Below are 26160 nucleotides of genomic sequence, written 5' to 3'. Positions count from 1 at the left end.
TATTATACAGAGGGAGCAGCCTGTGGTGTCCTGTTGATGATGATGATGATATTATTATTATTATTCTTATTATTATTATTATACAGGGGGAGGAGCCTGTGGTGTCATGTTGTTGTTGTTATTATTATACAGGGGGAGCAGGCTGTGTTGTCCTGTTATTGTTATTATTATACAGGGGGAGCAGCCTGTGGTGTCCTGTTGTTGTTGTTAGTAGTTATTATTATTATTATTATTATTATTATTATTATTATTATACAGGGGGAGCAGCCTGTGGTTTCATGATGTTGTTGTTGTTGTTGTTGTTGTTGTTATTATACAGGGGGAGCAGGCTGTGGTGTCCTGTTGTTGATGATGATAATATTATTATTATTATTATTATTATTATACAGGGGGAGCAGCCTGTGGTGTCCTACTATTATTATTATACAGGGGAGAAGCCTGTGGTGTCCTGTTGTTGTTGTTGTTGTTGTTGTTTATTATTTGTTATTATTATTTTCTGCTGCAGGGTACACTGGGCTCCACAAGGATATACATAGGGGTATAGAGTAGGATCTTGATTCGAGGCACCAACAGGCTGAAAAGCTTGGACTGTTCACAGAATGCACAGCGCCGCCTCCTCTATAACCCCGCCTCCCTGCACAGGAGCTCAGTTTTGTAGTTGGTGCCGCAGATAGCAGGCGCATAACAGAGGGGCTGCTCCAGGCAGCCCTAAGAAGAGCTTTTTGTGAAGAAAAGTGAAGACTACAAGAGCAGCAGCGGTGTGTAAATGTCAGGAGACATTCACTGCTGCAGCTCCATCTCTACCCAGCTGCGCTGTACACTCCCGAGCCCTGGTTGCCGGGTACCTACAGCGGAGGCTCCGGTTTTCTTCATGGTCAGGCACACACGATAGGGGCTTTCCGGGATCGCGTGGCCGCACTTCGGGAGGTGGTGAGTGGGTCCCGCTTGCGGGCCCCTTACTTTATGCCGATCCGGCGCGGTCAGTGGGAGGTGGGCCGCGCGCACTGGCGGTGGACACTATGGCAGTACAGGCGATCCCACTAGATCACCAGGGCATGGGCGCAGGTCAGGTTTTCTCTCTAAACCATTTTAATAGTAGCCCACAGTACCCGGTGGTTTTGCCATCAGGGGAATAAGGCTTAGACCTGAAGCCCCTCCCCCAGCCCCAGGGCACCATTTCCCATAAATGTTCCTGCCCTGGAGCTGCATATCTGTCTCTCCCTCACTCCCTGTCAGTGTTTGGGCGCCATTTCTCTCAGCTTCACTGTTCCTGGGACTGCTTGGGCAAATCCTCCTGTGTAAAGCCGCCTGGTTGTCAGTGCTGTGACTTTACATGACACTTAAGTATTCTACCTGCCTTTTTAGACAGTGCTAGTTAAGAAAGAGTGCATTTAGTCAGGGTTTTTTAGTACAATTACCCTGTGATATACATCCAGTTCTTACTGTGCAGTGTTATATCTATTGACTACACAGCTATATATAAGCTAGTCCAGTGCAGTATTATTGTTAGTAATAACCTCTGCATTGTACAAACTGTGACTATATGTGTGTGCATTAGCTTGCTGAGTGGTGTCCATTTCGTGTCTCTCACTCAACTTGCTATCCCTTTATTCTATAACCTGATGGGGCTTGGTGCGTCAGGTTTTATATTTCTATAGGATTTTCACAAAGATATACTTTAATACGTAATTTTCTCTGTGATTTTAGTCACAATATCTCTCCTTTATCTCTGCTAGTGCTGACTACACTGCGCAGGGGTTTGGGTTTAGAGGTATTGTGCTGCTGCCAATTGTACTGTGTTACCTGATACTGCAAGTTACATCATGTCTGCTTCTGAGGGTAACGGTTCTGGGGCTGAACACACTGCTGGTGTTGCTGAAGCCACAGATCCCTATGAGGAGAATATAGCAGCTGTGGGCTCTGGTTCTGGGGGCTCCTTGCCCCCCAGTGGGACTGTGGCAACGGAGGTACATAATGACCCACCGTGGGCCGCTTTTTCCACGCTTCTACATACGCTAGTTAATAAACTAACACCCCCTATGGGACCCCCAATGCCGGTACAACCATATGTGGTCCCTGCAGCTAACCCGCCGTGGGCGGACGATTTATCTGCTTAATTGAAGAAGTTAAACCAGTCCCTGACTACTAAAAAGTCTGACCCTCGCTCGCCCAGGGGGTCCTCTAAGCGAGCTCTTATCTCCTCACAATCCACTGCTGTCACTGACACCTCGTTTGATGAAGACGGCATTTACACTGACCCCACAGATTCTGACACAGATACTGCTGGTGCGGAGGGTAGTTCACATGTGGATGTTCCTGATCTTTTGGAGGCTATTAAGTTGATTTTACAGATTACGAATGATCCCGAGCTATCCGTCCCTCCTAAGAAACCAGATAGGTTCAAGCATCAGAAGGTGGTTAAACAAGTTTTACCTCACTCTGACCACCTAGTGGATATACGTCAGGAACCCTGGAAAAACACTGGGTAAGAAGTTTGTGCCTCAAAAGAAGATGCTGGCTCGCTATCCCCTCGCACCAGAGCTGTCTAAAAATTGGGAAACGCCTCCTCCAGTGGACTCACATGTGGCTAGGATGGTGGTTTCCTCAGCTCTACCTGTCACTACCGTCACGTCTCTAAAAGAGCCTACGGATAACGTGTGGAGGGTTGTCTGAAAGCGATTTACACCCTAACGGGTGCTGCACAAAGGCCCACTATTGCAGCAACATGGGCTGCAGAGGCTATTGAAGCATGGGCCTTGGAGTTAGAAGCTGAAATCTCTTGTGACCATGCTAGACAATGCTTGTCATATATTGTCACAGCTTCTCGCTATATTAAAGAGGCGGCTTCTGATGCCGGTATCCTAGCAGCCAAGGCCTCTACTACGTCAGTCCTGGCTCGCCGGATATTGTGGCTGAGATCCTGGTCTGTGGATCTAGACTCTAGAAAAACCCTGGAGGTACTCCCTTTCAAGGGAGATATTCTGTTTGGGGAGGACTTAAATAAGATAGTGGCTGACTTGGCTACTGACAAAACTGCCTGTCTGCCAAGTACCACTCCTTCTGTGTCGAAGGCTAAAGGTACTGCCTTTCGCCCCTTTTGTCCTTCAGGTAAAGCAAAAGGTCAGGCGTACAACAAGCAGACCCGCACTTCCAAACCTGGTAAGCCAAAGCACAAAAGAGCCTGGGCGGCCCGTCAGCCGGCTTTCAAGACCGATAAGCCTGCCGCATGTCGGGGCGGGCCTCCCCCTGGGGAATCCCAGGGTGGGAGGCCGGCTTCTAGGGTATACCCAGGAATGGTTGAAGACCACTTCAGATGCCTGGGTACGGGAAGTTGTCACTCGAGGTTACGCCATAGCCTTCAAAAACCGACCCCCTCATCGATTTTGCCGGACAGACGTCCCGTTGGACCAGACAAAGGCAAACACTCTACATGCGGTGGTACAGACTCTCCTGGATACAGGAGTCGTAGTACAGGTGCCTCTTGCGCAGAGGGGCCGGGGGTACTATTCTCCGCTGTTTCTAGTCCCGAAACCGAATGGGTCCTCCCGGCCCATTCTCAACCTCAAGGCAGTGAACAGGTTTGTGAAGGTTTCCAAGTTCCATATGGAAATTCTTCGCTCTATAGTTCTGGCCTTGGAACCTGGGGACTACATGGTCTCCCTGGATATACAGGATGCTTACCTGCATATTCCTATAGCAGCGTCACATCAGCAATACCTGAGGTTTGCGATTGGCAACCTCCATTACCAGTTTCGGGCGTTACCTTTTGGTTTAACTACGGCTCTGCGAGTCTTCACCAAGGACATGGCGGTGATAACGGTGGTACTCCGCCGTCAAGGGGTCAGGATACTGCCGTATCTGGACGACTTGTTAATCCTGGCAAATTCCCCAGAACTTCTCCTGCGTCATCTAGATGTGACTGTCCGGTTTCTACAAGCCCACGGGTGGCTCATCAACTGGAAGAAATCCTCCCTGGTCCCTGCTCAGAGCATGGTGCACCTGGGAGCGCTATTGGGCACTCACAACCAGAGGTTGTTCTTGTCTCAGGAGAAAGTCCTGAAGCTTCAGGACAGGATTCGTTGCTTCCTTTCTCGTCCGCAAGTGTCGATACATTCGGCGATGCAGGTGCTGGGCCTCATGGTCTCAGCATTCGACATGGTGGAGTATGCTCAATTCCATTCTCACTCCCTTCAGAGGCTAATTCTAGCCAAGTGGGATGGCCTGCCTCACCGGATCAGGTCTCACATGATCTCATTGACTCCGGAGGTTCGTCTGTCACTGCTCTGGTGGCTCCAGGACCAACAATTGTGCAGGGGCCGTCCCTTCTGGATATCCAACTGGGTCCTGTTGACGACGGATGCCAGTCTAAGCGGTTGGGGCGCAGTGCTGGAGCAACACTCCCTTCAGGTTCGGTGGGCCAAGGAGGAGTCCCTCTTAATCAACATTCTGGAATTGCGGTCGGTCTTCAATGCATTGAACCTGGCCCAGCATTTAATTCAGAACCGTCCTGTTCAAGTACAGTCGGACAACGCCACCACAGTGGCTTACATAAATAATCAAGGCGGCACTCAAAGGGGTATATGCAATTGCGGTCGAATTCCCGAAATTGTCGAATTTCGGGTCATTTTCGCCCAAAAAAAAAATTCGCCTATGCAATTCAGTGCTTTCCGACCAAAAAACGGACTTTCAAAATTCGACTTTTTGAAATTCGAATTTTTGCAAATTCGACTTTTCTGCAATGATATAAGTGCTGCAATTCGACCAAAGCATATTCAATTCAAGTTTGGAAATTCGACAGCAGTGCTTTTAGACAGCAAATTCGTCATTTTCAATCCGCCACACTTTGGAGGGTGAAAACAATAAAAAAAAATTTAAACATGTTTTTTTTGGTGTTTTTTTTTTTTTTAGGAATAGCATATCTATTTATATTAGAAGGGATTAGGTACTTTTTTTTTTTTTTTTTTTTTTGGAGGCACAAATATTATTTATATATTTTTTTAAAATATTATTATTATTTTTTTTTTTTTTTTATTGCTGGAACGGTAAAATCCTTTAAAAAAATGGCGTGGGGTCCCCCCTCCAAAGCATAACCAGCCTCGGGCTCTTCGAGCTGGTCCTGGTTCTAAAAATGCGGGGAAAAAATTGACAGGGGATCCCCCGTATTTTTAAAACCAGCACCGGGCTCTGCGCCTGGTGCTGGTGCAAAAAATACGGGGGACAAAACGAGCAGGGGTCCCCCGTATTTTTCACACCAGCATCGGGCTCCACTAGCTGGACAGATAATGCCACAGCCGGGGGTCACTTTTATGCCGTGCCCTGCGGCCGTGGCATTAAATATCCAACTAGTCACCCCTGGCCGGGGTACCCTGGGGGAGTGGGGACCCCTTCAATCAAGGGGTCCCCCCCCCAGCCACCCAAGGGCCAGGGGTGAAGCCCGAGGCTGTCCCCCCCCCCCCCCCATCCAATGGGCTGCGGATGGGGGGGCTGATAGCCTTTTGTGATAATGAAAAGAATATTGTTTTTTCCAGCAGTACTACAAGTCCCAGCAAGCCTCCCCCGCAAGCTGGTACTTGGAGAACCACAAGTACCAGCATGCGGGAGAAAAACGGGCCCGCTGGAACCTGTAGTACTACTGGGAAAAAAATACCCAAATAAAAACAGGACACACACACCGTGACAGTAACACTTTATTTCATACGTCGACACACACATACTTACCTATGTTCACACGCCGACATCGGTCCTCTTCTCCATGTAGAATCCACGGATACCTGAAATAAAAGATCAATATACTCACCTCAGCCATGGTCCAGAGATACATCCACGTACTTGGCAAAAAAAGAAAACGAACACACGGGCCACCGGACTGAAAGGGGTCCCATGCTGACACATGAGACCCCTTTCCACGAATGAGACCTGTCAGTGACAGCTGTCACACAAAGGTCTCTAAAGCCAATCAGGAAGCGCAACTTCGTTGCGCTCACCTGATTGGCTGTGCGCTGTCTGAACTCAGACAGCGCATCGCACAGCCCCGTCCATTTTATTCAATGGTGGGAACTTAGCGGCTAGCGGTGAGGTCACCCGCCGGTCAGCGGCTGACCGCGGGTAACCCCACCGCTAGCCGCTAAGTTCCCACCATTGAAACTAATGGAGCGGCTTTGCGATGCGCTGTCACAGCACAGACAGCGCACAGCCAATCAGGTGAGCGCCACGGAAGTAGCGCTTCCTGATTGGCTGAAGGGACTTCAGTGACAGGAGTCACGTGATGTCCCGGCATTCGGGAGAAAGGGGTCTGATGTGAAAGCATGGGACCCCTTTTAGTCCGGTATGGAGCGGGTGTTCGGTTTGTTTTTTTAACAAGTACGTGGATTTATATCTGGACGTGGATGTACCTCTGGACGCTGGAAGGTGAGTATAATTTTTTCACAGGTACCCTCGGATCGCCGGAGACCGTGGCAGTCGGCGTGTCAACATAGGTAAGTATGTGTGTGTCGGTAGTGTGTAATAAAGTTTTACTATCAAGGTGTCTGTGTACTGTTTTTATTTGGGTATTTTTTTTCCAGTAGTACTACAGGTACCAGCGGGCCCGTTTTTCTCCCGCATGCTGGTACTTGTGGTTCTCCAAGTACCAGCTTGCGGGGGAGGCTTGCTGGGACTTGTAGTACTACTGGAAAAAACAATATCTTTTTATTATCACAAAAGGCTATCAGCCCCCCCATCCGCAGCCCATTGGATGGGGGGGACAGCCTCGGGCTTCACCCCTGGCCCTTGGGTGGCTGGGGGGGGGACCCCTTGATTGTAGGGGTCCCCACTCCCCCAGGGTACCCCGGCCAGGGGTGACTAGTTGGATATTTAATGCCACGGCCGCAGGGCACGGCATAAAAGTGACCCCCGGCTGTGGCATTATCTGTCCAGCTAGTGGAGCCCGATGCTGGTGTGAAAAATACGGGGGACCCCTGCTCGTTTTGTCCCCCGTATTTTTGGCACCAGCACCAGGCGCAGAGCCCGGTGCTGGTTTTAAAAATACGGGGGATCCCATGTCAATTTTCCCCCCGCATTTTTAGAACCAGGACCAGCTCGAAGAGCCCGAGGCTGGTTATGCTTTGGAGGGGGGACCCCACGCCATTTTTTTTTCCGGTTTTTTCCCGTTTTTTAAAATCGCGGCAAAATCCGCCAAATCGGCCGATTTTCGCCCGCGGGTCTGTCGAATCCGTTTTGCATTGAATATGGTGAATTCCAGCAGCCACCTGCCAGAATTCACCTGTCGAATTGTGTCGAATTTAAAAACGGCGATAATTTGCCGCGATTCGCCGTGAATTGCATATACCCCAAAGCCGTTTGGCAATGAAGGAAGTCTCACGGATTCTACATTGGGCGGAACGCCATCTACCAGCCATATCGGCAATATTCATTCTGGGAGTCCTGAATTGGGAAGCGGACTTTCTCAGTCGTCAGGACATACATGCCGGCGAGTGGGGCCTCCATCCAGAACTGTTTAAACTCCTAGTAGAAAGGTGGGGCCCTCCAGACGTAGATCTGATGGCGTCTCGACACAATCACAAGGTTCCGGTCTTCGGAGCAAGGACAAGGGATCCTTAAGCAGCATTCGTGGATGCGCTGGCGGTGCCGTGAAGGTTTCGGCTGCCGTACGTGTTCCCTCCGGTGTCACTCCTGCCCAGGGTAATTCGGAAGTTCAAGCAAGAAAAAGGAATTCTGCTTCTCATAGCTCCGGCGTGGCCTAGACGGCACTGGTTCTCAGACCTGCAAGGCCTATCGTCAGAGCGTCCAAGTCTACTTCCACAACGCCCAGACCCCCTCGTTCAGGGCCCCTGTGTCTACCAGGACCTAGCCTGGCTGTCTTTGACGGCGTGGCTCTTGAAGCTTCCGTCTTAAGGGCTAAAGGGTTTTCTGAGGCGGTCATTCAAACTATGTTGCGGGCCCGGAAACCGGCTTTGGCTCGTATTTACTATAGGGTCTGGCTTTTTTTTTTAATAGAGTATTTTTATTCAACAAGAATGAAATCGTTAGACATTTCAGTATATACTGGGAGCTTCAATTGTTGTTATACAATATATTCATGCACATATCCTTCTCAAACAATATGTGTATATGCGTGGTGTAACAAGTGGTCGCAGGTCTATATAGTGTCAACCCACAGATACCAGATTCTCTGAAGTCTACAAACAAGGTCAAAACACATACTAACATTTCTTGTTTTCTCCCCGAAATACTTCGGTAAACCCCCCTCAACTATGAGGCCTATTAAAGCCTACAAGACACCCGAGAGGAAAAAAAAAAAAAAGAGAGAGAGCATAAACCATAAACAGAACAGACCAAAACAACTCCATCAAGCCTAGATTCCTACAGGCTTGCGAGATGAGGTGCATTATCCCTATAGTGTAGAATACGGGAGAAGAGCCTGGCTCGTTCCCACGAGTCCCAAGTAGCCGGGCCGCCGTAAAAGGTGTACGACAATTTTAAGTTAAATTATAAATCTTTCAATTCTAAGGGCAGGGGAGGAATATGTAGAGGTAATCCAAGAGGACCATATCTTCTCGTGTTTAGAAAGGGCATTATTTTTCATATAAATGTACCGATCCTTCAATACTGTGTCATTCACAAGGGCTTTAAATGCAGACATCGTAGGGGAGTGTGGAGCCATCCCTGTCCGCACAATGCACACCTTGGCGAGGGCGCATATACTACGAGCATACAAGTCCTCCCACTTAGGCCCAGAGTCAGTTCCTCCTACTCCCAGAATGCAAAATCCTGGAGTCAGCATGCCTCTCGGTATCCCCGTATGTTCCAGAATCGACCTGACCCCAGCCCATTTGTTGGAACTGTAGTGATTTGGTGACCTGGCTCGAGTTCCCCAGCGCCACCTCCCAGTCCTCCACATCTATGGGGCCCAGATCACGCTCCCAGCGTTCCCGAAGGTTCGAGAGCAGGTCTGCATGAATTGTTTTTATAAGGTACGAGTAAGTGAAGGAGATCACCTTGACCCAACCCAATGAGCATAGAAAGGTCTTTATGGGGAAGGGGGGAATCCCCGAACTGTGATTTGTAAAGCGTGCCTGAGCTGTAAAAATCTATAAAAGTAAGAGTTTGGGAGACCAAACTCTTCCTTTAGTTGCTGAAAGGACTTAATTGTACCATTGTTGTACAACTGGAATATGGAAGGTACTGAGTACGCCCCCCCCCTCCAGAGACCCCAGTTCATGGAGTGATGCGGAGTGCCAAAGAGGAGTATCCGGGTCCATACTATCGTACCCAAGCATACGCATCCAAGCCAACCAGATCTTCATGGCCTGAAAAACAATAGGAGGGGGCAGCCGAAAAGCGCCCCCCCCCCCCCACTAGAATCTGCGTCGGAGAAAGGTCCGGGTAGTAACATCGGAGAAACGCCCAGCACAGACCAGCCTCCTCTCCTCCCCGCAACCAGATACCGATATGTGCTAGCTGGGCCGCATAGTAGTATAGTTGGAAGTGAGGCAAGGCAAAGCCGCCATCAACTTTTTGTCTAGTGAGGGTATTTAACTTTATTCTAGGCCTTTTATTGGCCCATATCAGAGATGATAGTATACTGTTTAATTTCTTAAAGAAATGCCGGGAATATGTATACAGGGGATTGCGAAAGAACATACAGTAGTTTGGGCAAAACTATCATCTTAATAAGGCTAACCCTACCTGTCATTGTCAGCCGGAGTTTACACCAAGCCCTCGACTTGCGTACAATCAGCTGTACAAGTGGGTCAAGGTTCAAGGGTACAAAATCCGAAGGGTCATTAGTAACCTGGATCCCAAGATATTTAAACTGGCCTGTCCAGCTCAGTGGTAGGGAAATCCTTGGGACCCGGGGAGGAGAGCCCATAATGGGCATTATAAATTATTTGGACCAGTTGATGCGGAGACCAGAGAAGCCGCCAAAGGTCTCTATGACCTGCAACACTTCAGGCATATCCACACTGTAGTCGTGTAAGAAGAGTAATGGGTCGTCTGCATAAAGGGCTATTTTGTCAGTACATGGGCCCGTGTCAACTCCCCCAATGTCCGGGTGCGATCTGACCAAACAAGCCAAGGGTTCAATGGCTATGGCAAATAAGGCCGGGGAGAGGGGGCTTCCCTGTCTGGTGCCCCGAGTCAGAGTAAAGGAGGAAGAAACATAGCCATTAACCAAGATCCTGGCGCGTGGGCTTTGATATAGCAATTTGATCCATCGTATAAAATTAGGGTCGAAGCCCATACATGTCATGACCCCCCACAGATATGGCCATTCGACACTGTCGAATGCCTTAGCCGCATCCACTGAAACCACAACCGCGTCCGAGGGGAAGTCATGGGGAGCCTGCAAAATAGTGTATAGCCTGCGCAAATTAATGGACGTGGATTTCCCTGGCATGAAGCCAGATTGTTCCTGGTGTATTATAGATGTAATGACCAAGTTGAGCCGGACCGCAAGGATTTTTGCCAGGATCTTGGCATTGGTAGGGTTAAGGGAGATCGGCCTATAGGACTCTACTAGTTTGGGGTCCTTACCGGGCTTTGGCAGTACTACAATTACGGCCTCGGACATTGAGGGAGGAAGTTGATTAGTGGCAAATATGTCTGTATACATCTCATGCAGCTTGGAACCAAAGTACTGTATGTATTGTTTATACAGCTCAGTGGGGATGCCATTGGTTCCCGGAGACTTGCCACTGGGAGACATTCCCACCGCCGCAGTCACCTCTTCCAAAGTTAAGAGCGCGTCTAGAATATCCCTAGCCTCGGGGGAAAGCTTGGAAAGGGGTATATTGGACAGGTACAGGTCTAAGTCTTCCACGGAGCACGTCGACTGAGAGTCATAGACCTCTTTAAAGTATGAAATGAACATCTGCGCTATGTCGGGGGTATTATCTACTATGGAGCCGTCAGGGTCAGACATCTGCACTATCGTGGACCCAGGACAGTCGTAATGCACCAAATGGGCCAATAAACTACCTGGCCTGTCCGCCTGCATATATATATATTGGTGGCCCTGAACAAAAGGGAGCACGCATTTTTATCCGAGAGGTGAGCTAGCCAGGCCTCCTGAGCTAACCGCCAACTTGCCTTTAGCGCAGAGGTACCCTGAGCCAAATAGCGGGTCTCTAGATCCCTATATTCAGATTCAAGCCGTCTCTCCGTCGCTCTGTACTCTATCTTGCGGGCAGCTATTTTGCTTATCAGCGTACCACGTAAATAAGCTTTGAATGCATCCCATATAACCGGTGTCGGGGCCGAGCCCACGTTATGCACAAAGAAACCTTCCCACCTAGGTGGTAAATCTGGGCACTCTCCCAGCTGAATCAGCCAGGACGGATGCAGCTTCCAATATGACTGTCCCCTCCGGCACTCCACATTGAGAGACAGCAACAGGGGCGGATGGTCGGACACCCCCCGTGCCTCATAATGAACATCCGTTATGCTAGGTAGGAGCATGGGCGAGACCAGGACCAGGTCGATTCTGGAGAAGGAGCCGTACGAACTGGAAAAACATGAAAACTGTCTAAGCGTAGGGTAGCGAGCCCTCCAGGCATCCACCCACTGCATGCTATCTATAAAATCCGCAAACTTAGATTGAGATATAGATTGGCCACCTCCCGCCCCCGAATCCCGAGAAGACCTCCATTTATCCAGAGAGGCATCCAACACGTTGTTAAAATCCCCTACATAAATAACAGGAGTATGTGGAGAGGAAGCAATAAATGAGGCCGCCTTCTGCAGGACATCATACGAGAATGGGGGAGGAACATAAACAGACAAAATAAAGAAATTACGGGAGTTCAGCTTGCATTCCAGAAACACAAACCTACCATTTGGATCCGTGTTTACCGTAATTAATTCAAACTGTACAGTTCTCTATATCATGACCGACACCCTCCTGGAAGAGGAGGAGTGAGAGGAATGATACGCCCAGCCCACCCAAGGCCTGCGGAGCGACAATAGTCTATTTCCCTCCAGATGAGTTTCACTCAGACAGACAATATACGGGCCATATTTCTTAATCATTTTAAATACTAAGGATCGCTTTACTTTATTATTAATGCCACGGACATTCTATGCCAGAATCTTTAAGGCAGACATGTCGTCCTTTGTACCATCTGAGACACAGCATGCAGAGACCCTACAAGGTGAGAAAGGAGCCCCCCATCACCATTATCCAAGTATCATATCGTCCGCAGGCCCCGGGCCCCAAGCCAAACCCCTCTAAATAGCCAACTTCACCTCACAGTTTGGTAAATGGTCATATGAAAAATAAAAAACTGGAAAAAAAAGAGAAATAGAAAAACGAACATCATCCCAACAACATCCCCCCCTCCCCGTATACCTCCCCGAACTGTGGCATACACATATCCCTAACAGAGCTCTAACCTTGGTGATCCGAAAGCCTACGGCAGTGCTATGCGTAGCATACAGATTCAAACAAAAAACCCCAATACAAAACCCGATGCGTAAAAGTCACTGCCCAGCAAAGTCCAGAACAACTAATACAAAAGGAAGCTCCCCGGACTTATACTTGCATATTGTAGGCCCGTGTAGAGAGGAAACTGGATGTCAGTCCGGAGCCATCTGGCGGGCACCCGGAACGTATCCAGAAATAGAGTGGCGCTCCTTCACCTTGAGAAAAACTTAATACCATAGTCGAAACATGTTGGTCCAGGAGTGCTACTGATTACCATTGCGTTATTGGGTACAGAAGGTTAGGTATTTCCTGTCTGGCAATTCACGGCCGGTACTGCCTTTCAGGTACACCTTTTGTCCATCTACTATCTGTTATCCCATGTTTTTAGACAGTGTTTGGAATAAATTTTACGGATTTTAAGAGTGCCCTTTTGGTTTCTTTTGGGTCACAATTCTTTCATTGGGAAGTTTGTTTACACAACACTGTTCTAGTTAGAAGTTTGGAGGACGAAAGCTAAAGAAACCGCTATATGAGTACGACTACTATGTGCTATGTGAGTACGGTACGACCCGCTCTAGGGGAATAACATATGAAGGTGTGTTTACGGTGGCTCCATCTACACGATTGAATACTGGTGGCTAAAGATACCTTTATGGGAGTGTATTCACTGTGTGTTATGTGAGTACGGTACGTCATATTACTGGGATTGCTGTATAAAGGTGTGTGTACGGCGGGCTTATTTACGTCATTGGAAATTGGTGGCTAAAGATACCTCTATGGGAGTTATTCACTTTCATTTAGTGTGAGTTTTGGTGCGCAGATTATCTCACCACATTCATATTCTCACATGGGTGTCACCAAATTTCTGTAGACGTACTACACTATGATATTTCCATTTGGTTTATTCTGAGGTTCATTCACCACTGAAGGGAATCCTATGGACTGACGACTGGGAATTGACACATCGTGTACAAGTGGTCCGGCGACCTATAGAAGACACTGCTCAAAAAGGTTTTATATGGGACATTTATGTTGGAACAGGACTGAGCGCTGAGTTACATTCTTTTTCTGTACCCGGAACGTATTTGTCCAGCCAGGCCGTCGCCTCCCTCGGAGAACTGAAGAACTTAGTTTCCTCGTCCGCCACCACACGCAGCCTGGAGGGAAACAGCATCGAACAGGGAAGATTCAGGTCATGAAGACGCTGCTTGATGGGCAGAAACTGGGCCCGATCCTTTTGGACATCCGCTGCAAAATCTGGAAATGCCGACACCCGAACACCATTTCGAAGCAGGGGGCCCTTCACGCGGCCCAGGCGCAGGACGGAGTCCCGGTCTTTATAGTGCAAAAACTTGGCTAGAAATGTTCGCGGAGGTGCACCCGGGGGCAGAGGCCGGAATGGCACTCGGTGCGCCCGCTCCACCGCAAACTGGGGCGTAAAGGATTCAGCGCCATATGCCTCTTTCAGCCAGGACTCCAGGAAATCCTCGGGATGTGCCCCCTCCTCCTTTTCAGGCAGGCCCACGAATCTCACATTGTTTCTGCGGAGGCGTCCCTCCATATCCAGGAGTTTAGTTTGCATAGCCGAAACTTGCTGGGAGACAGCAGATACAGACCGCTGCAGGGGGCCAGTGAGGTCCTCTAGGTTGGAGACCCGCGTCTCGGTTTCGGCCACTCTCTCTCGGACTCGCTGGACATCCTGGCGTAACAGTAATAAATCGCACTGCACCTTCTCCATTTTGTCCGACAGAAGTTGTTAGCTAGCCGCTATGGCCTACAAGACTTGTTGAATGGAAGGAGCAGACGGCTGCATGTCCACACCCGTATCGGCCCCGACCGGGGGAATGGGTCAGGTAGAAGGGGAGGTTTTAGGAGAGGACTGCGTCGGCTGGGTGGGAGGCTGGCGGGCGAACTTCTCCAATTTAGCCGCCGCCGTGCTTTGACCACCCCTCACCATAATATCAATGTTCAAGCAGCACTCAAAGCCCAGGTATTCAGTGTCAGGGGGTTTAGCAATGGACAGTAATTGCAGTGTCAGCAATGCGCCAGGGCCCCAGGCATCCTGTAATGAAACAGAGGTGGGAGGGGGACCCAAGAAGAAATGTTATAATATAATATAGGCTGGACAATGAAAAACAGAGCAGCGTGTCCTGGGCACTCTATCCAGCCCTGCAGCCCCTGTAGAGTCCCAGAACAGTGCAGTGCAGAAGGATTAGTGCAGGGAGGTACTTACAAAATGGCCAACGGGCCCACAGCCTCACCTCCCTCACTCAGGCACACGGATCTCGGGCGCCAGGGGACAGGAGCAGCCAGGTATGGGATCCAGGTGGTGCAAGGGGAGGGCGCCGCTCACCCCACGCCGCTGGTAGCGGCAGTCTTTACAGCGGGTCCGCGCGCGCCCGTGGCAGCGCGGCTGTGTCCCGCAAATCGAGGCCAGGGATGTACTGGGGGCCTAGGCCTGAAAACCGGGCGGCAGCCGGCGCTGGCCGGAGACGCCGCCTCCCCAGAGAGATTATGAGGGTTAGGAGCCGGGAAGCAGTTTTAGGGGAGCCCAAGGAGTGGATCAGGATTAATAATCCCGGGAGCTCCTGTATCCTGCTTCCTACCCGCTTGCCGCCGTGGCCATGCCCAGGGTCTGGCATTCTTACTTTGTTTGGTGCGCATCTAACGATTATGACGCTTCCAAGTTTAATATAGCCAAGTTGTTGGCTTTTCTTCAACAGGACCTGGACTTAGGCCTGCGTCTGGCCTCCCTCAAGGTTCAAATATCTGCCTTGTCGGTGTGGTTTCAGAGAAATATTGCAACCTTACCTGATGTGCATACCTTTACTCGGGGTGTGTTGCATATCCAACCTCCATATGTCCCGCCTGTGGCTCCTTGGGACTTGTCGGTGGTTTTGGAGGCGTTACAAGAGTCTCCGTTTGAACCTCTTGGTTCAGCTGATCTTAAGTGGCTTTCCCTTAAGGTTGTTTCTGCTGGCTATTGCCTCAGCTAGAAGAGTGTCGGATTTGGGTGCCTTGTCCTGTAGTTCCCCATATCTGATATTTCACCGTGACAGGGCGGTTCTTCGGACTCGTCCCGGATACTTACCTAAGGTGGTTTCTTCGTTCCATCTTAACCAGGAGATTGTGGTTCCGGCACTTGTTTCTCCTGATCTGTCTTCCAAAGAGAGGTCTTTGGATGTGGTACGGGCTCTCCATATCTATGTGAAGAGAACTGCTTCTATTAGGAAATCTGATTCTCTCTTTGTGCTGTTTGAATGTCACAAACGGGGCTGGCCTGCTCACAAGCAAACTTTGGCCAGATGAATTAGAATGGTGATTGCACATGCTTATGTGAGGGCTGGCCTCTCGGCTCCTGCTCACATTACGGCCCATTCTACTTGGTCTGTGGGACCTTCTTGGGTGGCCCACCTTGAACAATTGTGTAAGGCGGCTACGTGGTCATCTGTGAATACGTTCATAAGGTTCTATACCTTCGATACTGCCGCTTCCCAGGATGCTTCCTTTGGACGCCGGGTTCTTGTGCCCGTTACAGTGCGTCCCCTCCCATAAGGAACTGCTTTAGGACATCCCTTATGTCTATCCTTGTGGAGCCCAGTGTACCCCACAGCAGAAAGTGAGTTTTATGGTAAGAACTTACCTTTGTTAAAACTCTTTCTGCGAGGTACACTGGGCTCCACAAGGCGCCCACCCTGATTCACTTAGCTTCTTTGGGTTGGTATGGCATTAGCCGCTGACGCTTCTCCTGTCGTGAGAGTGTGGTGTATGTGGCTACTAACTGTTGTCTCTTTTCCTGCTACTGCATTGGGCTGGTTAACTAAAAACTGAGCTCCTGTGCGGGGAGGCGGGGTTATAGAGGAGGCGGCGCTGTGCATTCTGGGAACAGTCAAAGCTTTCCAGCCTGTTGGTGCCTCGGATCAAGATCCTACTCTACACCACTATGTCTATCCTTGTGGAGCCCAGTGTACCTCGCAGAAAGAGTTTTAACAAAGGTAAGTTCTTACCATAAAACACATTGTTATTATTATACAGGGAGAACGGCCTGTGGTGTGTTGTTGTTGTTGTTGTTGTTGTTATTATTATTATTATACAGGGGGAGCGGCCTGTGGTGTCCTGTTGTTGTTGTTGTTGTTGTTGTTATTATACAGGGGGAGCGGCCTGTGGTGTCCTGTTGTTGTTGTTGTTGTTGTTATTATTATACAGGGGGAGCAGCCTGTGGTGTCCTGTTATTGTTATACAGGGGGTTCGGTCTGTGGTGTCCTGTTGTTGTTATTATACAGGTGGAGCAGCCTGTGGTGTCCTGTTGTTGTTGTTGTAGTAGTAGTAGTAGTAGTAGTAATAATTATTATTATACAGGGGCAGCAGGCTGTAGTGTCCTGTTGTCATTATTATTATACAGGGGGAGTAGCCTGTGGTGTCGTTTTTATTATACAGGGGGAGTAACCTGTGGTGTCACGTTATTGTTATTATTATTATTATTAATATCATTATTATACAGGTGGTGCGGCCTGTGGTGTCCTGTTGTTTTTATTATTATTATACAGGTGGAGCAGCCTGTGGTGTCATGTTATTATACAGGGGGAGCAGCCTGTGGTGTCCTGTTATTGTTATACAGGGGGTTCGGTCTGTGGTGTCCTGTTGTTATTATACAGGTGGAGCAGCCTGTGGTGTCTTGTTGTTGTTGTTGTTGTAGTAGTAGTAGTAGTAGTAGTAGTAATTATTATTATACAGGGGCAGCAGGCTGTAGTGTCCTGTTATCATTATTATTATACAGGGGGAGTAGCCTGTGGTGTCGTTTTTATTATACAGGGGGAGTAACCTGTGGTGTCCCGTTGTTGTTATTATTATTATTAATATTATTATACAGGTGGTGCGGCCTGTGGTGTCCTGTTGTTGTTGTTGTTGTTGTTGTTGTTGTTGTTGTTGTTGTTATTATTATTATTTAGGTGGAGCAGCCTGTGGTGTCATGTTATTATACAAGGGGAGCAGTCTGTGGTGTCCTGTTATTATTTTTATACAGGGGGAGAGGCCTGTGGTGTCCTGTTGTTGTTGTCGTCGTCGTCGTCATCATCATTATCATTATTATACATGGGGAGTGGCCTGTGGTGTCCTGTTGTTGTTGTTGTTGTTGTTGTTGTTGTTATTATTATTATACAGGGGGAGCGGCCTGTGGTGTCCTTTTATTGTTGTTGTAGTTATTGTTATTATACAGGGAAAGCAGCCTGTGGTGTCCTACTATTATTATACCGGAGAGCAGTCTGTGGTGTCCTTTCTTATTATTATTTACAGGGGGAGCGGCCTATGGTGTCCTGTTGTTGTTATTATACAAGGGGAGTGGCCTGTGGTGTCCTGTTGTTGTTGTTGTTGTTGTTATTTATTTATTATTATTATTATTATTATTATTATTATTATTATACAGGGGGAGCGGCCTGTGGTTTCCTGTTGTGATTATCATACAGGGGGAGCGGCCTGTGGTTTCCTGTTGTTGTTATAATAATAATAATAATAATACTACAGGGGGAGTGGCCTGTGGTGGCCTGTTGTGGTTGTTATTATTATACACGGGGAGTGTCCTGTTATAGTTATTATTATTATACTGGGGGAGCAGCCTGTGGTGTCTTGTTGTTTTTGTTGTTGTTATTATTCAGGGGGAGCAGACTGTGGTGTCCTGTTATTATACAGGGAGAACAGCCTGTGGTGTCCTATTATTATTATACAGGGAGAGCAGCCTGTGGTGTCCTGTGATTATTGTACAGGGGGAGCAGCCTGTGGTGTCCTGTTGATGATGAGGATGATAATATTATTATTATTATACAGGGAGAGCAGCCTGTGGTGTTCTGTTATTATTATTTTTATACAGGGGAGCGGCCTGTGGTGTCCTGTTGTTGTTGTTGTTGTTGTTGTTGTTATTATTAACAACAGGACACCACAGGCCGCTCCCCTGTATAAAAATAATAACAGGACACCACAGGCTGCTCCCCCTGTATAATAATAATAATAAAAACAGGACACCACAGGCTGCTCCCCTTACATAATAACATGACACCACAGGCTGCTCCACCTAAATAATAATAATAATAATCATAATAATATAATCATCATTATTATACACTGGGAGTGGCCTGTGGTGTCCTGTTGTTGTTGTTGTTATTATTCAGGGGGAGTAGCCTGTGGTGTAGTAGTGTTGTTGTTGTTGTTGTTGTTGTTGTTGTTGTTGTTGTTATTATTAACATGGAAATCGGTCTGTGGTGTCCTTTTTCTTCTGTTTTTTTCTTCTTCCATCATTATCTGAACTTCCAAGAAACATTTACTGTTACATTTATTCCTAGATAATTGGTGTTTGAGGAACCATAGATTTAAAAAAAAAAAAGTCACATGAGGATGAAACGTGTCCTGCATACTGATTCGGTAAAAGTGGACAGGGACAGGAGACATCTGACTGAGACGATATTATCTGTCACCCTGGAGATCATCTACTTGTTGACTGGAGAGGTGAGGGTATCTGGGAGTGTCACAGTGACATCACTTATATGTATAGTAATAATACAGGGACATGACTGGGGAGGTGAGGGGATTTGGGAGTGTCACATTGACATGACATATCTATAGTAATAATACAGGGACATGACTGGGGGATGAGAGGGGATCTGGGAGCGTCACAGTGATGTAACTTATATCTATAGTAATAATACAGGGACGTGACTGGGGAGGTGAGGGAATCTGGTAGTGTCACTTATATCTATAGTACTAATACAGGGACATGACTGGGGAGGTGAGGGGATCTGGGAGTGCCACAGTGACATCACATATCTATAGTAATAATACAGGGACATGACTGGGAAGGTGAGCGGATCGTGGAGTATATGCATTGATAGTGTATTTTCCAATACACAGGATTACACAGTAGTGAAGAAGACATCCAGCAGCCATCCCTGTGTATCAGGAGGACTGAGCAGGATCCAAAGCCCCATCACGGTGCCTCCACCTCACTCACTGATGCATGAGAGGCACAATGACCAGAAGATCCTGGAACTCACCAACAAGATCATTCAGCTGCTGACTGGAGAGGTGACTGCTGGGAATGGGACATTATACAGTAACACCAGAGGACGTGTCTGGATGATGACTGGAGAGGTGACTGCTGGGAATGGGACATTATACAGTAACGCCAGGGGATGTGTCTGGGTGATGACTGGAGAGGTGACTGCTGGGAATGGGACATTATACAGTAACACCAGGGGACGTGTCTGGGTGTTGACTGGAGAGGTGACTGCTGGGAATGGGACATTATACAGTAACACCAGGGGATGTGTCTGGGTGATGACTGTATCATTGTGTGTGTCCGGTGCCTTTAAGGTCTTCCTGCTTTCCACTCACCATTCAGGACACCTAGGTGGACGCGAGCCATGAACTGTCAAATTACACATGTGCATCCCGCCACCTCTGTGACATGGGTGCCGCCATCTTAGTTTCAGTCCACTTATCATCATGTGCCCAATTCTGCTCTGGTTTCTCATCACCTGACTGAGGGAGGTATCCTACCAGACCTTGCTCGCTTTAACCTGGGATCCTGGCTACGACAGTGTTCTATAGTAATAAAGGAATCTGATGAATCACGTTTTTCTGTTATATGATAGTGATGCCCAGGTGTGTGTATGTCCTTTTACTTGGGGAAGAGATGGCTCCAGGATGTACTATAGGAAGAGTTGGCTCCAGGATGTACTATAGGAAGAGAAAGCAAGATGGCCGAGGCAGTGTTATGCTCTGGGCAAAGTTCTGCTGGATACCTTAGTTCCTTGGCATTCATGTGGATATTACTGTGACACGTGCCACCTACTTCAACATTGTTGTAGACCAAGTACACCCTTTCATGGCAGTGATAATCTCTGCTGGCAGTGGCCTCTTTCAGTATAATGCATTTTGGACCACGCTCTCATGTCTCTCTTGATTTTTGGCCTAGCCCCTTTACTTAGCAATTCCCTTTATATCTTCTCCATTCCAATGATTTTACAGATTTACTTGCAACTTGCTGGTTGGAGTTTGATGATAACTTGGCCAACTGGAACTCACTTATTCTCTTTTGATATATGGCAAAATCAGTTATGAGCGATCCAATCCTCTCCCATCACAGAGACTGTGGTGCCTTACAAAACAATTTTAGACTCTTATAAGACAGAGAAACCGCCTAGAAATTTACTTCCTACTCCATGCGCAATATCTCTTGCTTTTATTCTAAAACAAGTTCTGCCACTGGGGATGCAAGGCTGGCTAAGATTAGCTGCGGGGGGGGGGGGGGGGGGTCAGGGTTAGGCTGCGCTATGGAAGGGTTATGCTTTGGGGAGGAGGGTTAGGTTTACTTTAGTTGAACGCCCCTGTTGGGATTTTAGGCAGTCAGGATGCCAGTGTCTGTATCCTGTACCCAAACCGTTTATAATTATGGCTGTCACTGCCATTGTTTCCGCATCATGTCTGATATGCTGATTAGCCCAGTCGCCAAGTTGAGGTAGGAGTGAGAGAAGGAATTAGGAAGGTTCCTAAATCCATTGTGTCTTTTGTTATTAATGTGTGGGAGCAGGTCTTTGCAGGAATGTACTTTGCCCTGGAAGACCCCCGAAAATGCAACCCGGGGACCGGAGAGTGCTAACCAGGGAGCTGCGAAAGAACAGGGGTCGTCCCGTGCATACCACTGCACATGGGTTCCAAATGGTCACTAATGTTCCGGTTTCGACAAGAACACTTTGTAGGGAGGCCCATGCACTTGGATATTATGGGTGAGCAGCTGCTCATAAACCTCTAATCACAAAGAAGAATGCAGCCCAGCATTTACGATGGTGTGAAGAGCCCAAACAAAGGACAGTGGAACAATGGCGGTGAATATTATGGAATGATGAATCATGGTTTACACTTTTCAGATCAGATGGACGTGTCTGGATTTGGCGATTGCCAGAAGAACGTATGATGCCAGAGTGCACAGTACCTACAGTAAAGCATGGAGATGGTGGCGTTATGCTGAGGGCTGTGTCAGCTGGTATGTCATGCATCCATTAGTTGTAATGCATGGCCACATTAACTCTGAGAAATATAGAGAGGTTCTTGATAACTCTGATGTTTTTATCAGGACGACAAATCCATCTGTCATGTTTCCAGGGTGACTCTGGACTGGTATACAGAAAATTTGGTAACCCGGATGGACTGGCCAGCTCAGAGTCCAGAGCTTAACCCCATTGAGAACCTCTGGGACGAATTGGAGTGATGGGTGTGTTCTAGGTCGACTCGACCTTCTTCAGTATCACAGTTGGTTACTGTTCTTAAGGTGGAAAAGCAAGACATATACCGCCTGCTGCTGTCCAGGAACTTGTGCCAAGAAGGGTGTCTGCAGTGATCACTGCACGTGGTGGACCTACAAAGTACTGATGTCAATAACATCACATTGATCTAATTGCTGTCAGTCTCAAAATAAATAAATAAATAATAAATTAGAGTACTCTGTGTAAGTTTCTTCCATGGGCTGTTGAGAGTGTCCTAAACATGTTTAACCACCATATTGTGCCTTCTCAGTGGGTTTTCTTTCTAGACGGATATATTTTAATTTTTGTGGTTTTGATTTCTTTTTTTTAGGTTGATGTGACTAAAATTAAGGTTGAAAACATAGAGGGAGAAGAAGAGACATATGTGACTCGTATGAAAGGAGAAGATATAGAGGGAGAAGAAGAGACGTATGTGACTGGTATGAAGGCAGAAGATATAGAGGAAGAAGAAGATACGTATGTGACTGGTATGAAGGCAGAAGATATAGAGGAAGAAGAAGAGACGTATGTGACTGGTATGAAGGCAGAAGATATAGAGGGAGAAGAAGAGACGTATGTGACTGATATGACGGCAGAAGATACAGAGGGAGAAGAAGAGACGTATGTGACTGATGTGGAGGGAGAATATACAGAGGGAGAAGAAGAGACGTATGTGACTGGTATGAAGGCAGAAGATATAGAGGAAGAAGTAGAGATGTATGTGACTGATATGAAGGCAGAAGATACAGAGGGAGAAGAAGAGACGTATGTGACTGATATGAAGGCAGAAGATACAGAGGGAGAAGAAGAGATGTATGTGACTGATGTGGAGGGAGAATATACAGAGGGAGAAGAAGAGACGTATGTGACTGATATGAAGGCAGAAGATATAGAGGGAGAAGAAGAGACGTATGTGACTGATATGAAGGCAGAAGATACAGAGGGAAAAGAAGAGACATATGTGACTGATATGAAGGCAGAAGATATAGAGGGAGAAGAAGAGACGTATGTGACTGATATGAAGGCAGAAGATACAGAGGGAGAAGAAGAGATGTATGTGACTGATATGAAGGCAGAAGATATAGAGGGAGAAGAAGAGACGTATGTGACTGATATGAAGGCAGAAGATACAGAGGGAGAAGAAGAGACGTATGTGACTGATATGAAGGCAGAAGATATAGAGGGAGAAGAAGAGATGTATGTGAGGGATGATCAGCAGTATAAGGAGAAGGAAATCCCTACAGATATCAGCTTAGGTGAGTAATAACACTTATTACAGAAAAGAGTCACATATTCTACTTGCACTACAACAATCCCTTATTCTAGATGCTCAGCCAATGGGCTTGGCCTAGCCTACTGATACTACGTAAGATAATATCCTGAATATTTTAGCTCACTTCCTAACAAGAAGGACTACTCACCGTCTTTTTCATAATGGAATTTTGCAATAAAAATAACATAAATGGTCTACAAACAAGGAATTCTGTCCTGCTGCATTTCTAGCTCTTCCTCCTCCTCCTCATTACACATCCTTCCTGCAATGCTAGAGGCAGTAATGTTCTCGTTCTCATTCCTTCAGCTGTCATTGTATTTACAGACGATGGTCTGGTATGATAAATCGCATTTCACCGATTTTTTTGAAAGCTTTCATTTTATGTAAAAAAAAAAAAAAATGAAATTCCTGCACAATCATCGCAAATGAGTAAAACAAACATGTCCAAACTTGGACACATATATGTAATAGTTACTCTGGTGGTGCCTTTGTATTCCTGCATATTGGACTTTCCTAAAGATCCCTTTAATAGGAAGGAGACTAAAATGTGTTACATCAGATCACGATTAATTCCAAAAAATTAGTTTGCTTCCAAATGGCTGAATATTCTGAACATTATGTAACAGGCATATCAAAGGACATGGAAATGTAAGTTTATTTCTCTGACGTCCTAGTGGATGCTGGGAACTCCGTAAGGACCATGGGGAATAGCGGCTCCGCAGGAGTCTGGGCACATCTAAAGAAAGCTTTAGGATCACCTGGTGTGCACTGGCTCCTCCCCCTATGACCCTCCTCCAAGCCTCAGTTAGATTTCTGTGCCCGACGAGAAGGGTGCACACTAGGGGCTCTCCTGAGCTCTTTGTGAAAGTTTTAGTTTAGGTTTATTATTTTCAGTGAGACCTGCTGGCAACAGGCTCACTGCATCGTGGGACTAAGGGGAGAAGAAACGGACTCACCTGCGTGCAGAGTGGATCGGGTTTCTTAGACTACTGGACATTAGCTCCAGAGGGACGATCACAGGTTCAGCCTGGATGGGTCCCGGAGCCGCGCCGCCGCCCCCCTTACAGAGCCAGAAGAGCGAAGAGGTCCGGTGAAATCGGCGGCAGAAGACGATCCTGTCTTCAGATAAGGTAGCGCACAGCACCGCAGCTGTGCGCCATTGCTCTCAGCACACTTCACACTCCGGTCACTGAGGGTGCAGGGCGCTGGGGGGGCAGCGCCCTGAGACGCAATAAATCGATAAAAACCTTATATGGCTAAAATAAATGCATCACATATAACTCCTGGGCTATATGGATGCATTTAACCCCTGCCAAAACATACAGAAAAACGGATGATAAGGACGCCGAGAAAGGGGCGGAGCCTATCTCCTCAGCACACTGGCGCCATTTTCCCTCACAGCTCAGTTGGAGGGAAGCTCCCTGGCTCTCCCCTGCAGTCACTACACTACAGAAAGGGGTTAAAAAAGAGAGGGGGGCACAAATTAGGCGCAGTATAAACAATACAGCAGCTATAAAGGGAAAAACACTTATATAAGGTTATCCCTATATATATATATATATATATATATATAGCGCTCTGGTGTGTGCTGGCAAACTCTCCCTCTGTCTCCCCAAAGGGCTAGTGGGTCCTGTCCTCTATCAGAGCATTCCCTGTGTGTGGGCTGTGTGTCGGTACGTTTGTGTCGACATGTATGAGGAGAAAAATGATGTGGAGACGGAGTAGAGTGTCTGTAATAGTGTTATCACCCCCTAGGGGGTCGACACCTGAGTGGATGTACTGTTGAAATTGCGTGACAGTGTCAGCTTTGTATAAAAGACAGTGGTTGACATGAGACAGCCGGCTACTCAGCTTGTGCATGTCCAGACGTCTCATACAGGGGCTCTAAAGCGCCCGTTACCTCAGATACAGACGCCGACACGGATACTGACTCCTGTATCGACGGTGAAGAGACAACCGTGATTTCCAATAGGGCCACTCATTGCATGATTGATGCAATGGAAAATGTTTACACTTTTCTGATAATATGAATACCACCAAAAAAAAAAGGGGTATTATGTTTGGTGAGGAAAAACTTCCTGTAGTTTTCCTAAATCTAAAAAATAAAATGAGGTGTGTGATGATGCGTGGGTTTCCCCCCGATAACAATTGATAATTCTAAAAAGTTATTGGCAGTATACCTTTTCCCGCCAGAGGTTAGGGTGCGTTGGGAAACACCCCCTACAGGGGATAAGGCGCTCACACGCTTGTAAGAACAAGGGCTCTACCCTCTCTTGAGATGGCCGCCCTTAAGGATCCTGCTGATAAAAAGCAGGAGGGTATCCTAAAATGTATTTACACACATACTAGTGTTATACTGCGACCAGCAATCGCCTCAGCCTGGATGTGCAGTGCTGGGTTGGCGTGGTCGGATTCCCTGACTGGAAATATTGATATCCTAGATAAGGACAGTATATTATTGCCTATAGAGCAATTAAAAGATGCATTTCTATATATGCATGATGCACAGCGGAATATTTGCCGACTGGCATCAAGTATAAGTGCGTTGTATTCTACCAGTAAAGTGGTCAGGGATTCCAAACGGCATTTGGAAGTATTGCCTTAAAAAAAAAAGGGGATGTACCCTAGGTCGCCTCTCAAAATAAGACGCCGTATTATCAGGCGCAGTCCTGGTTGGCAAGCAGACAAAAGGGTTCCTCTTTTCTGCTCGTGACAGAGGGAGAGGAAAATGGCTGCAGAGATCAGCCAGTTCCCAGGAACAGAAACCCTTTTCCGCCTCTGCCAAGCCCTCCGTATGACGCTAGGGCTTTACAAGTTCAGGCACGGTGGGGGCCCGTTCTCAGTGAATTTCAGTGCGCAGTGGGCTCACTCGCAAGTGGACCCCGGGATCCTTCAGGTGTTATCTCAGGGGTACAAAATTGGAATTCGAGACGTATTCCCCTCGCCGTTTCCAAAAAGTCTGTTTTACTGACGTCTCCCGCTGACAGGGAGGCAGTTTTGGAAGCCATTCACAAGCTGTATTCCCAGCAGGTGATAATTAAGGCTGCAAGGCTGGGGAGCAGTCACACAGGGAAGGAATATCCAGGGCTTATGGTCAAGCCTGGAGACATCACTTCACATAAATATCCTGAAGCTAAGGGCCATTTACAATGCTCTAAGCTTAGCAAGACCTC

General features: G+C 47.5%; 1 protein-coding gene across 1 annotated transcript in view; it reads left to right on the top strand.

Moving 5' to 3' along the window:
• The window catches only part of LOC135057102 (uncharacterized), a 261966-nt gene that overhangs the window by 106263 nt on the left and 129543 nt on the right, over positions 1-26160 (top strand). The window contains 3 exon segments of the mRNA XM_063963003.1: positions 18797-18919; positions 19322-19495; positions 22046-22970. Of these exon segments, the coding sequence (XP_063819073.1) occupies positions 18797-18919; positions 19322-19495; positions 22046-22970 (1222 nt within the window).

This window comes from Pseudophryne corroboree, chromosome 3, assembly GCF_028390025.1.
Source record: "Pseudophryne corroboree isolate aPseCor3 chromosome 3, aPseCor3.hap2, whole genome shotgun sequence".
NCBI lineage: Eukaryota > Metazoa > Chordata > Amphibia > Anura > Myobatrachidae > Pseudophryne > Pseudophryne corroboree.
Note: the sequence above shows the minus strand (reverse complement) of the source record. Positions and strands in the feature narration are given on the sequence as shown.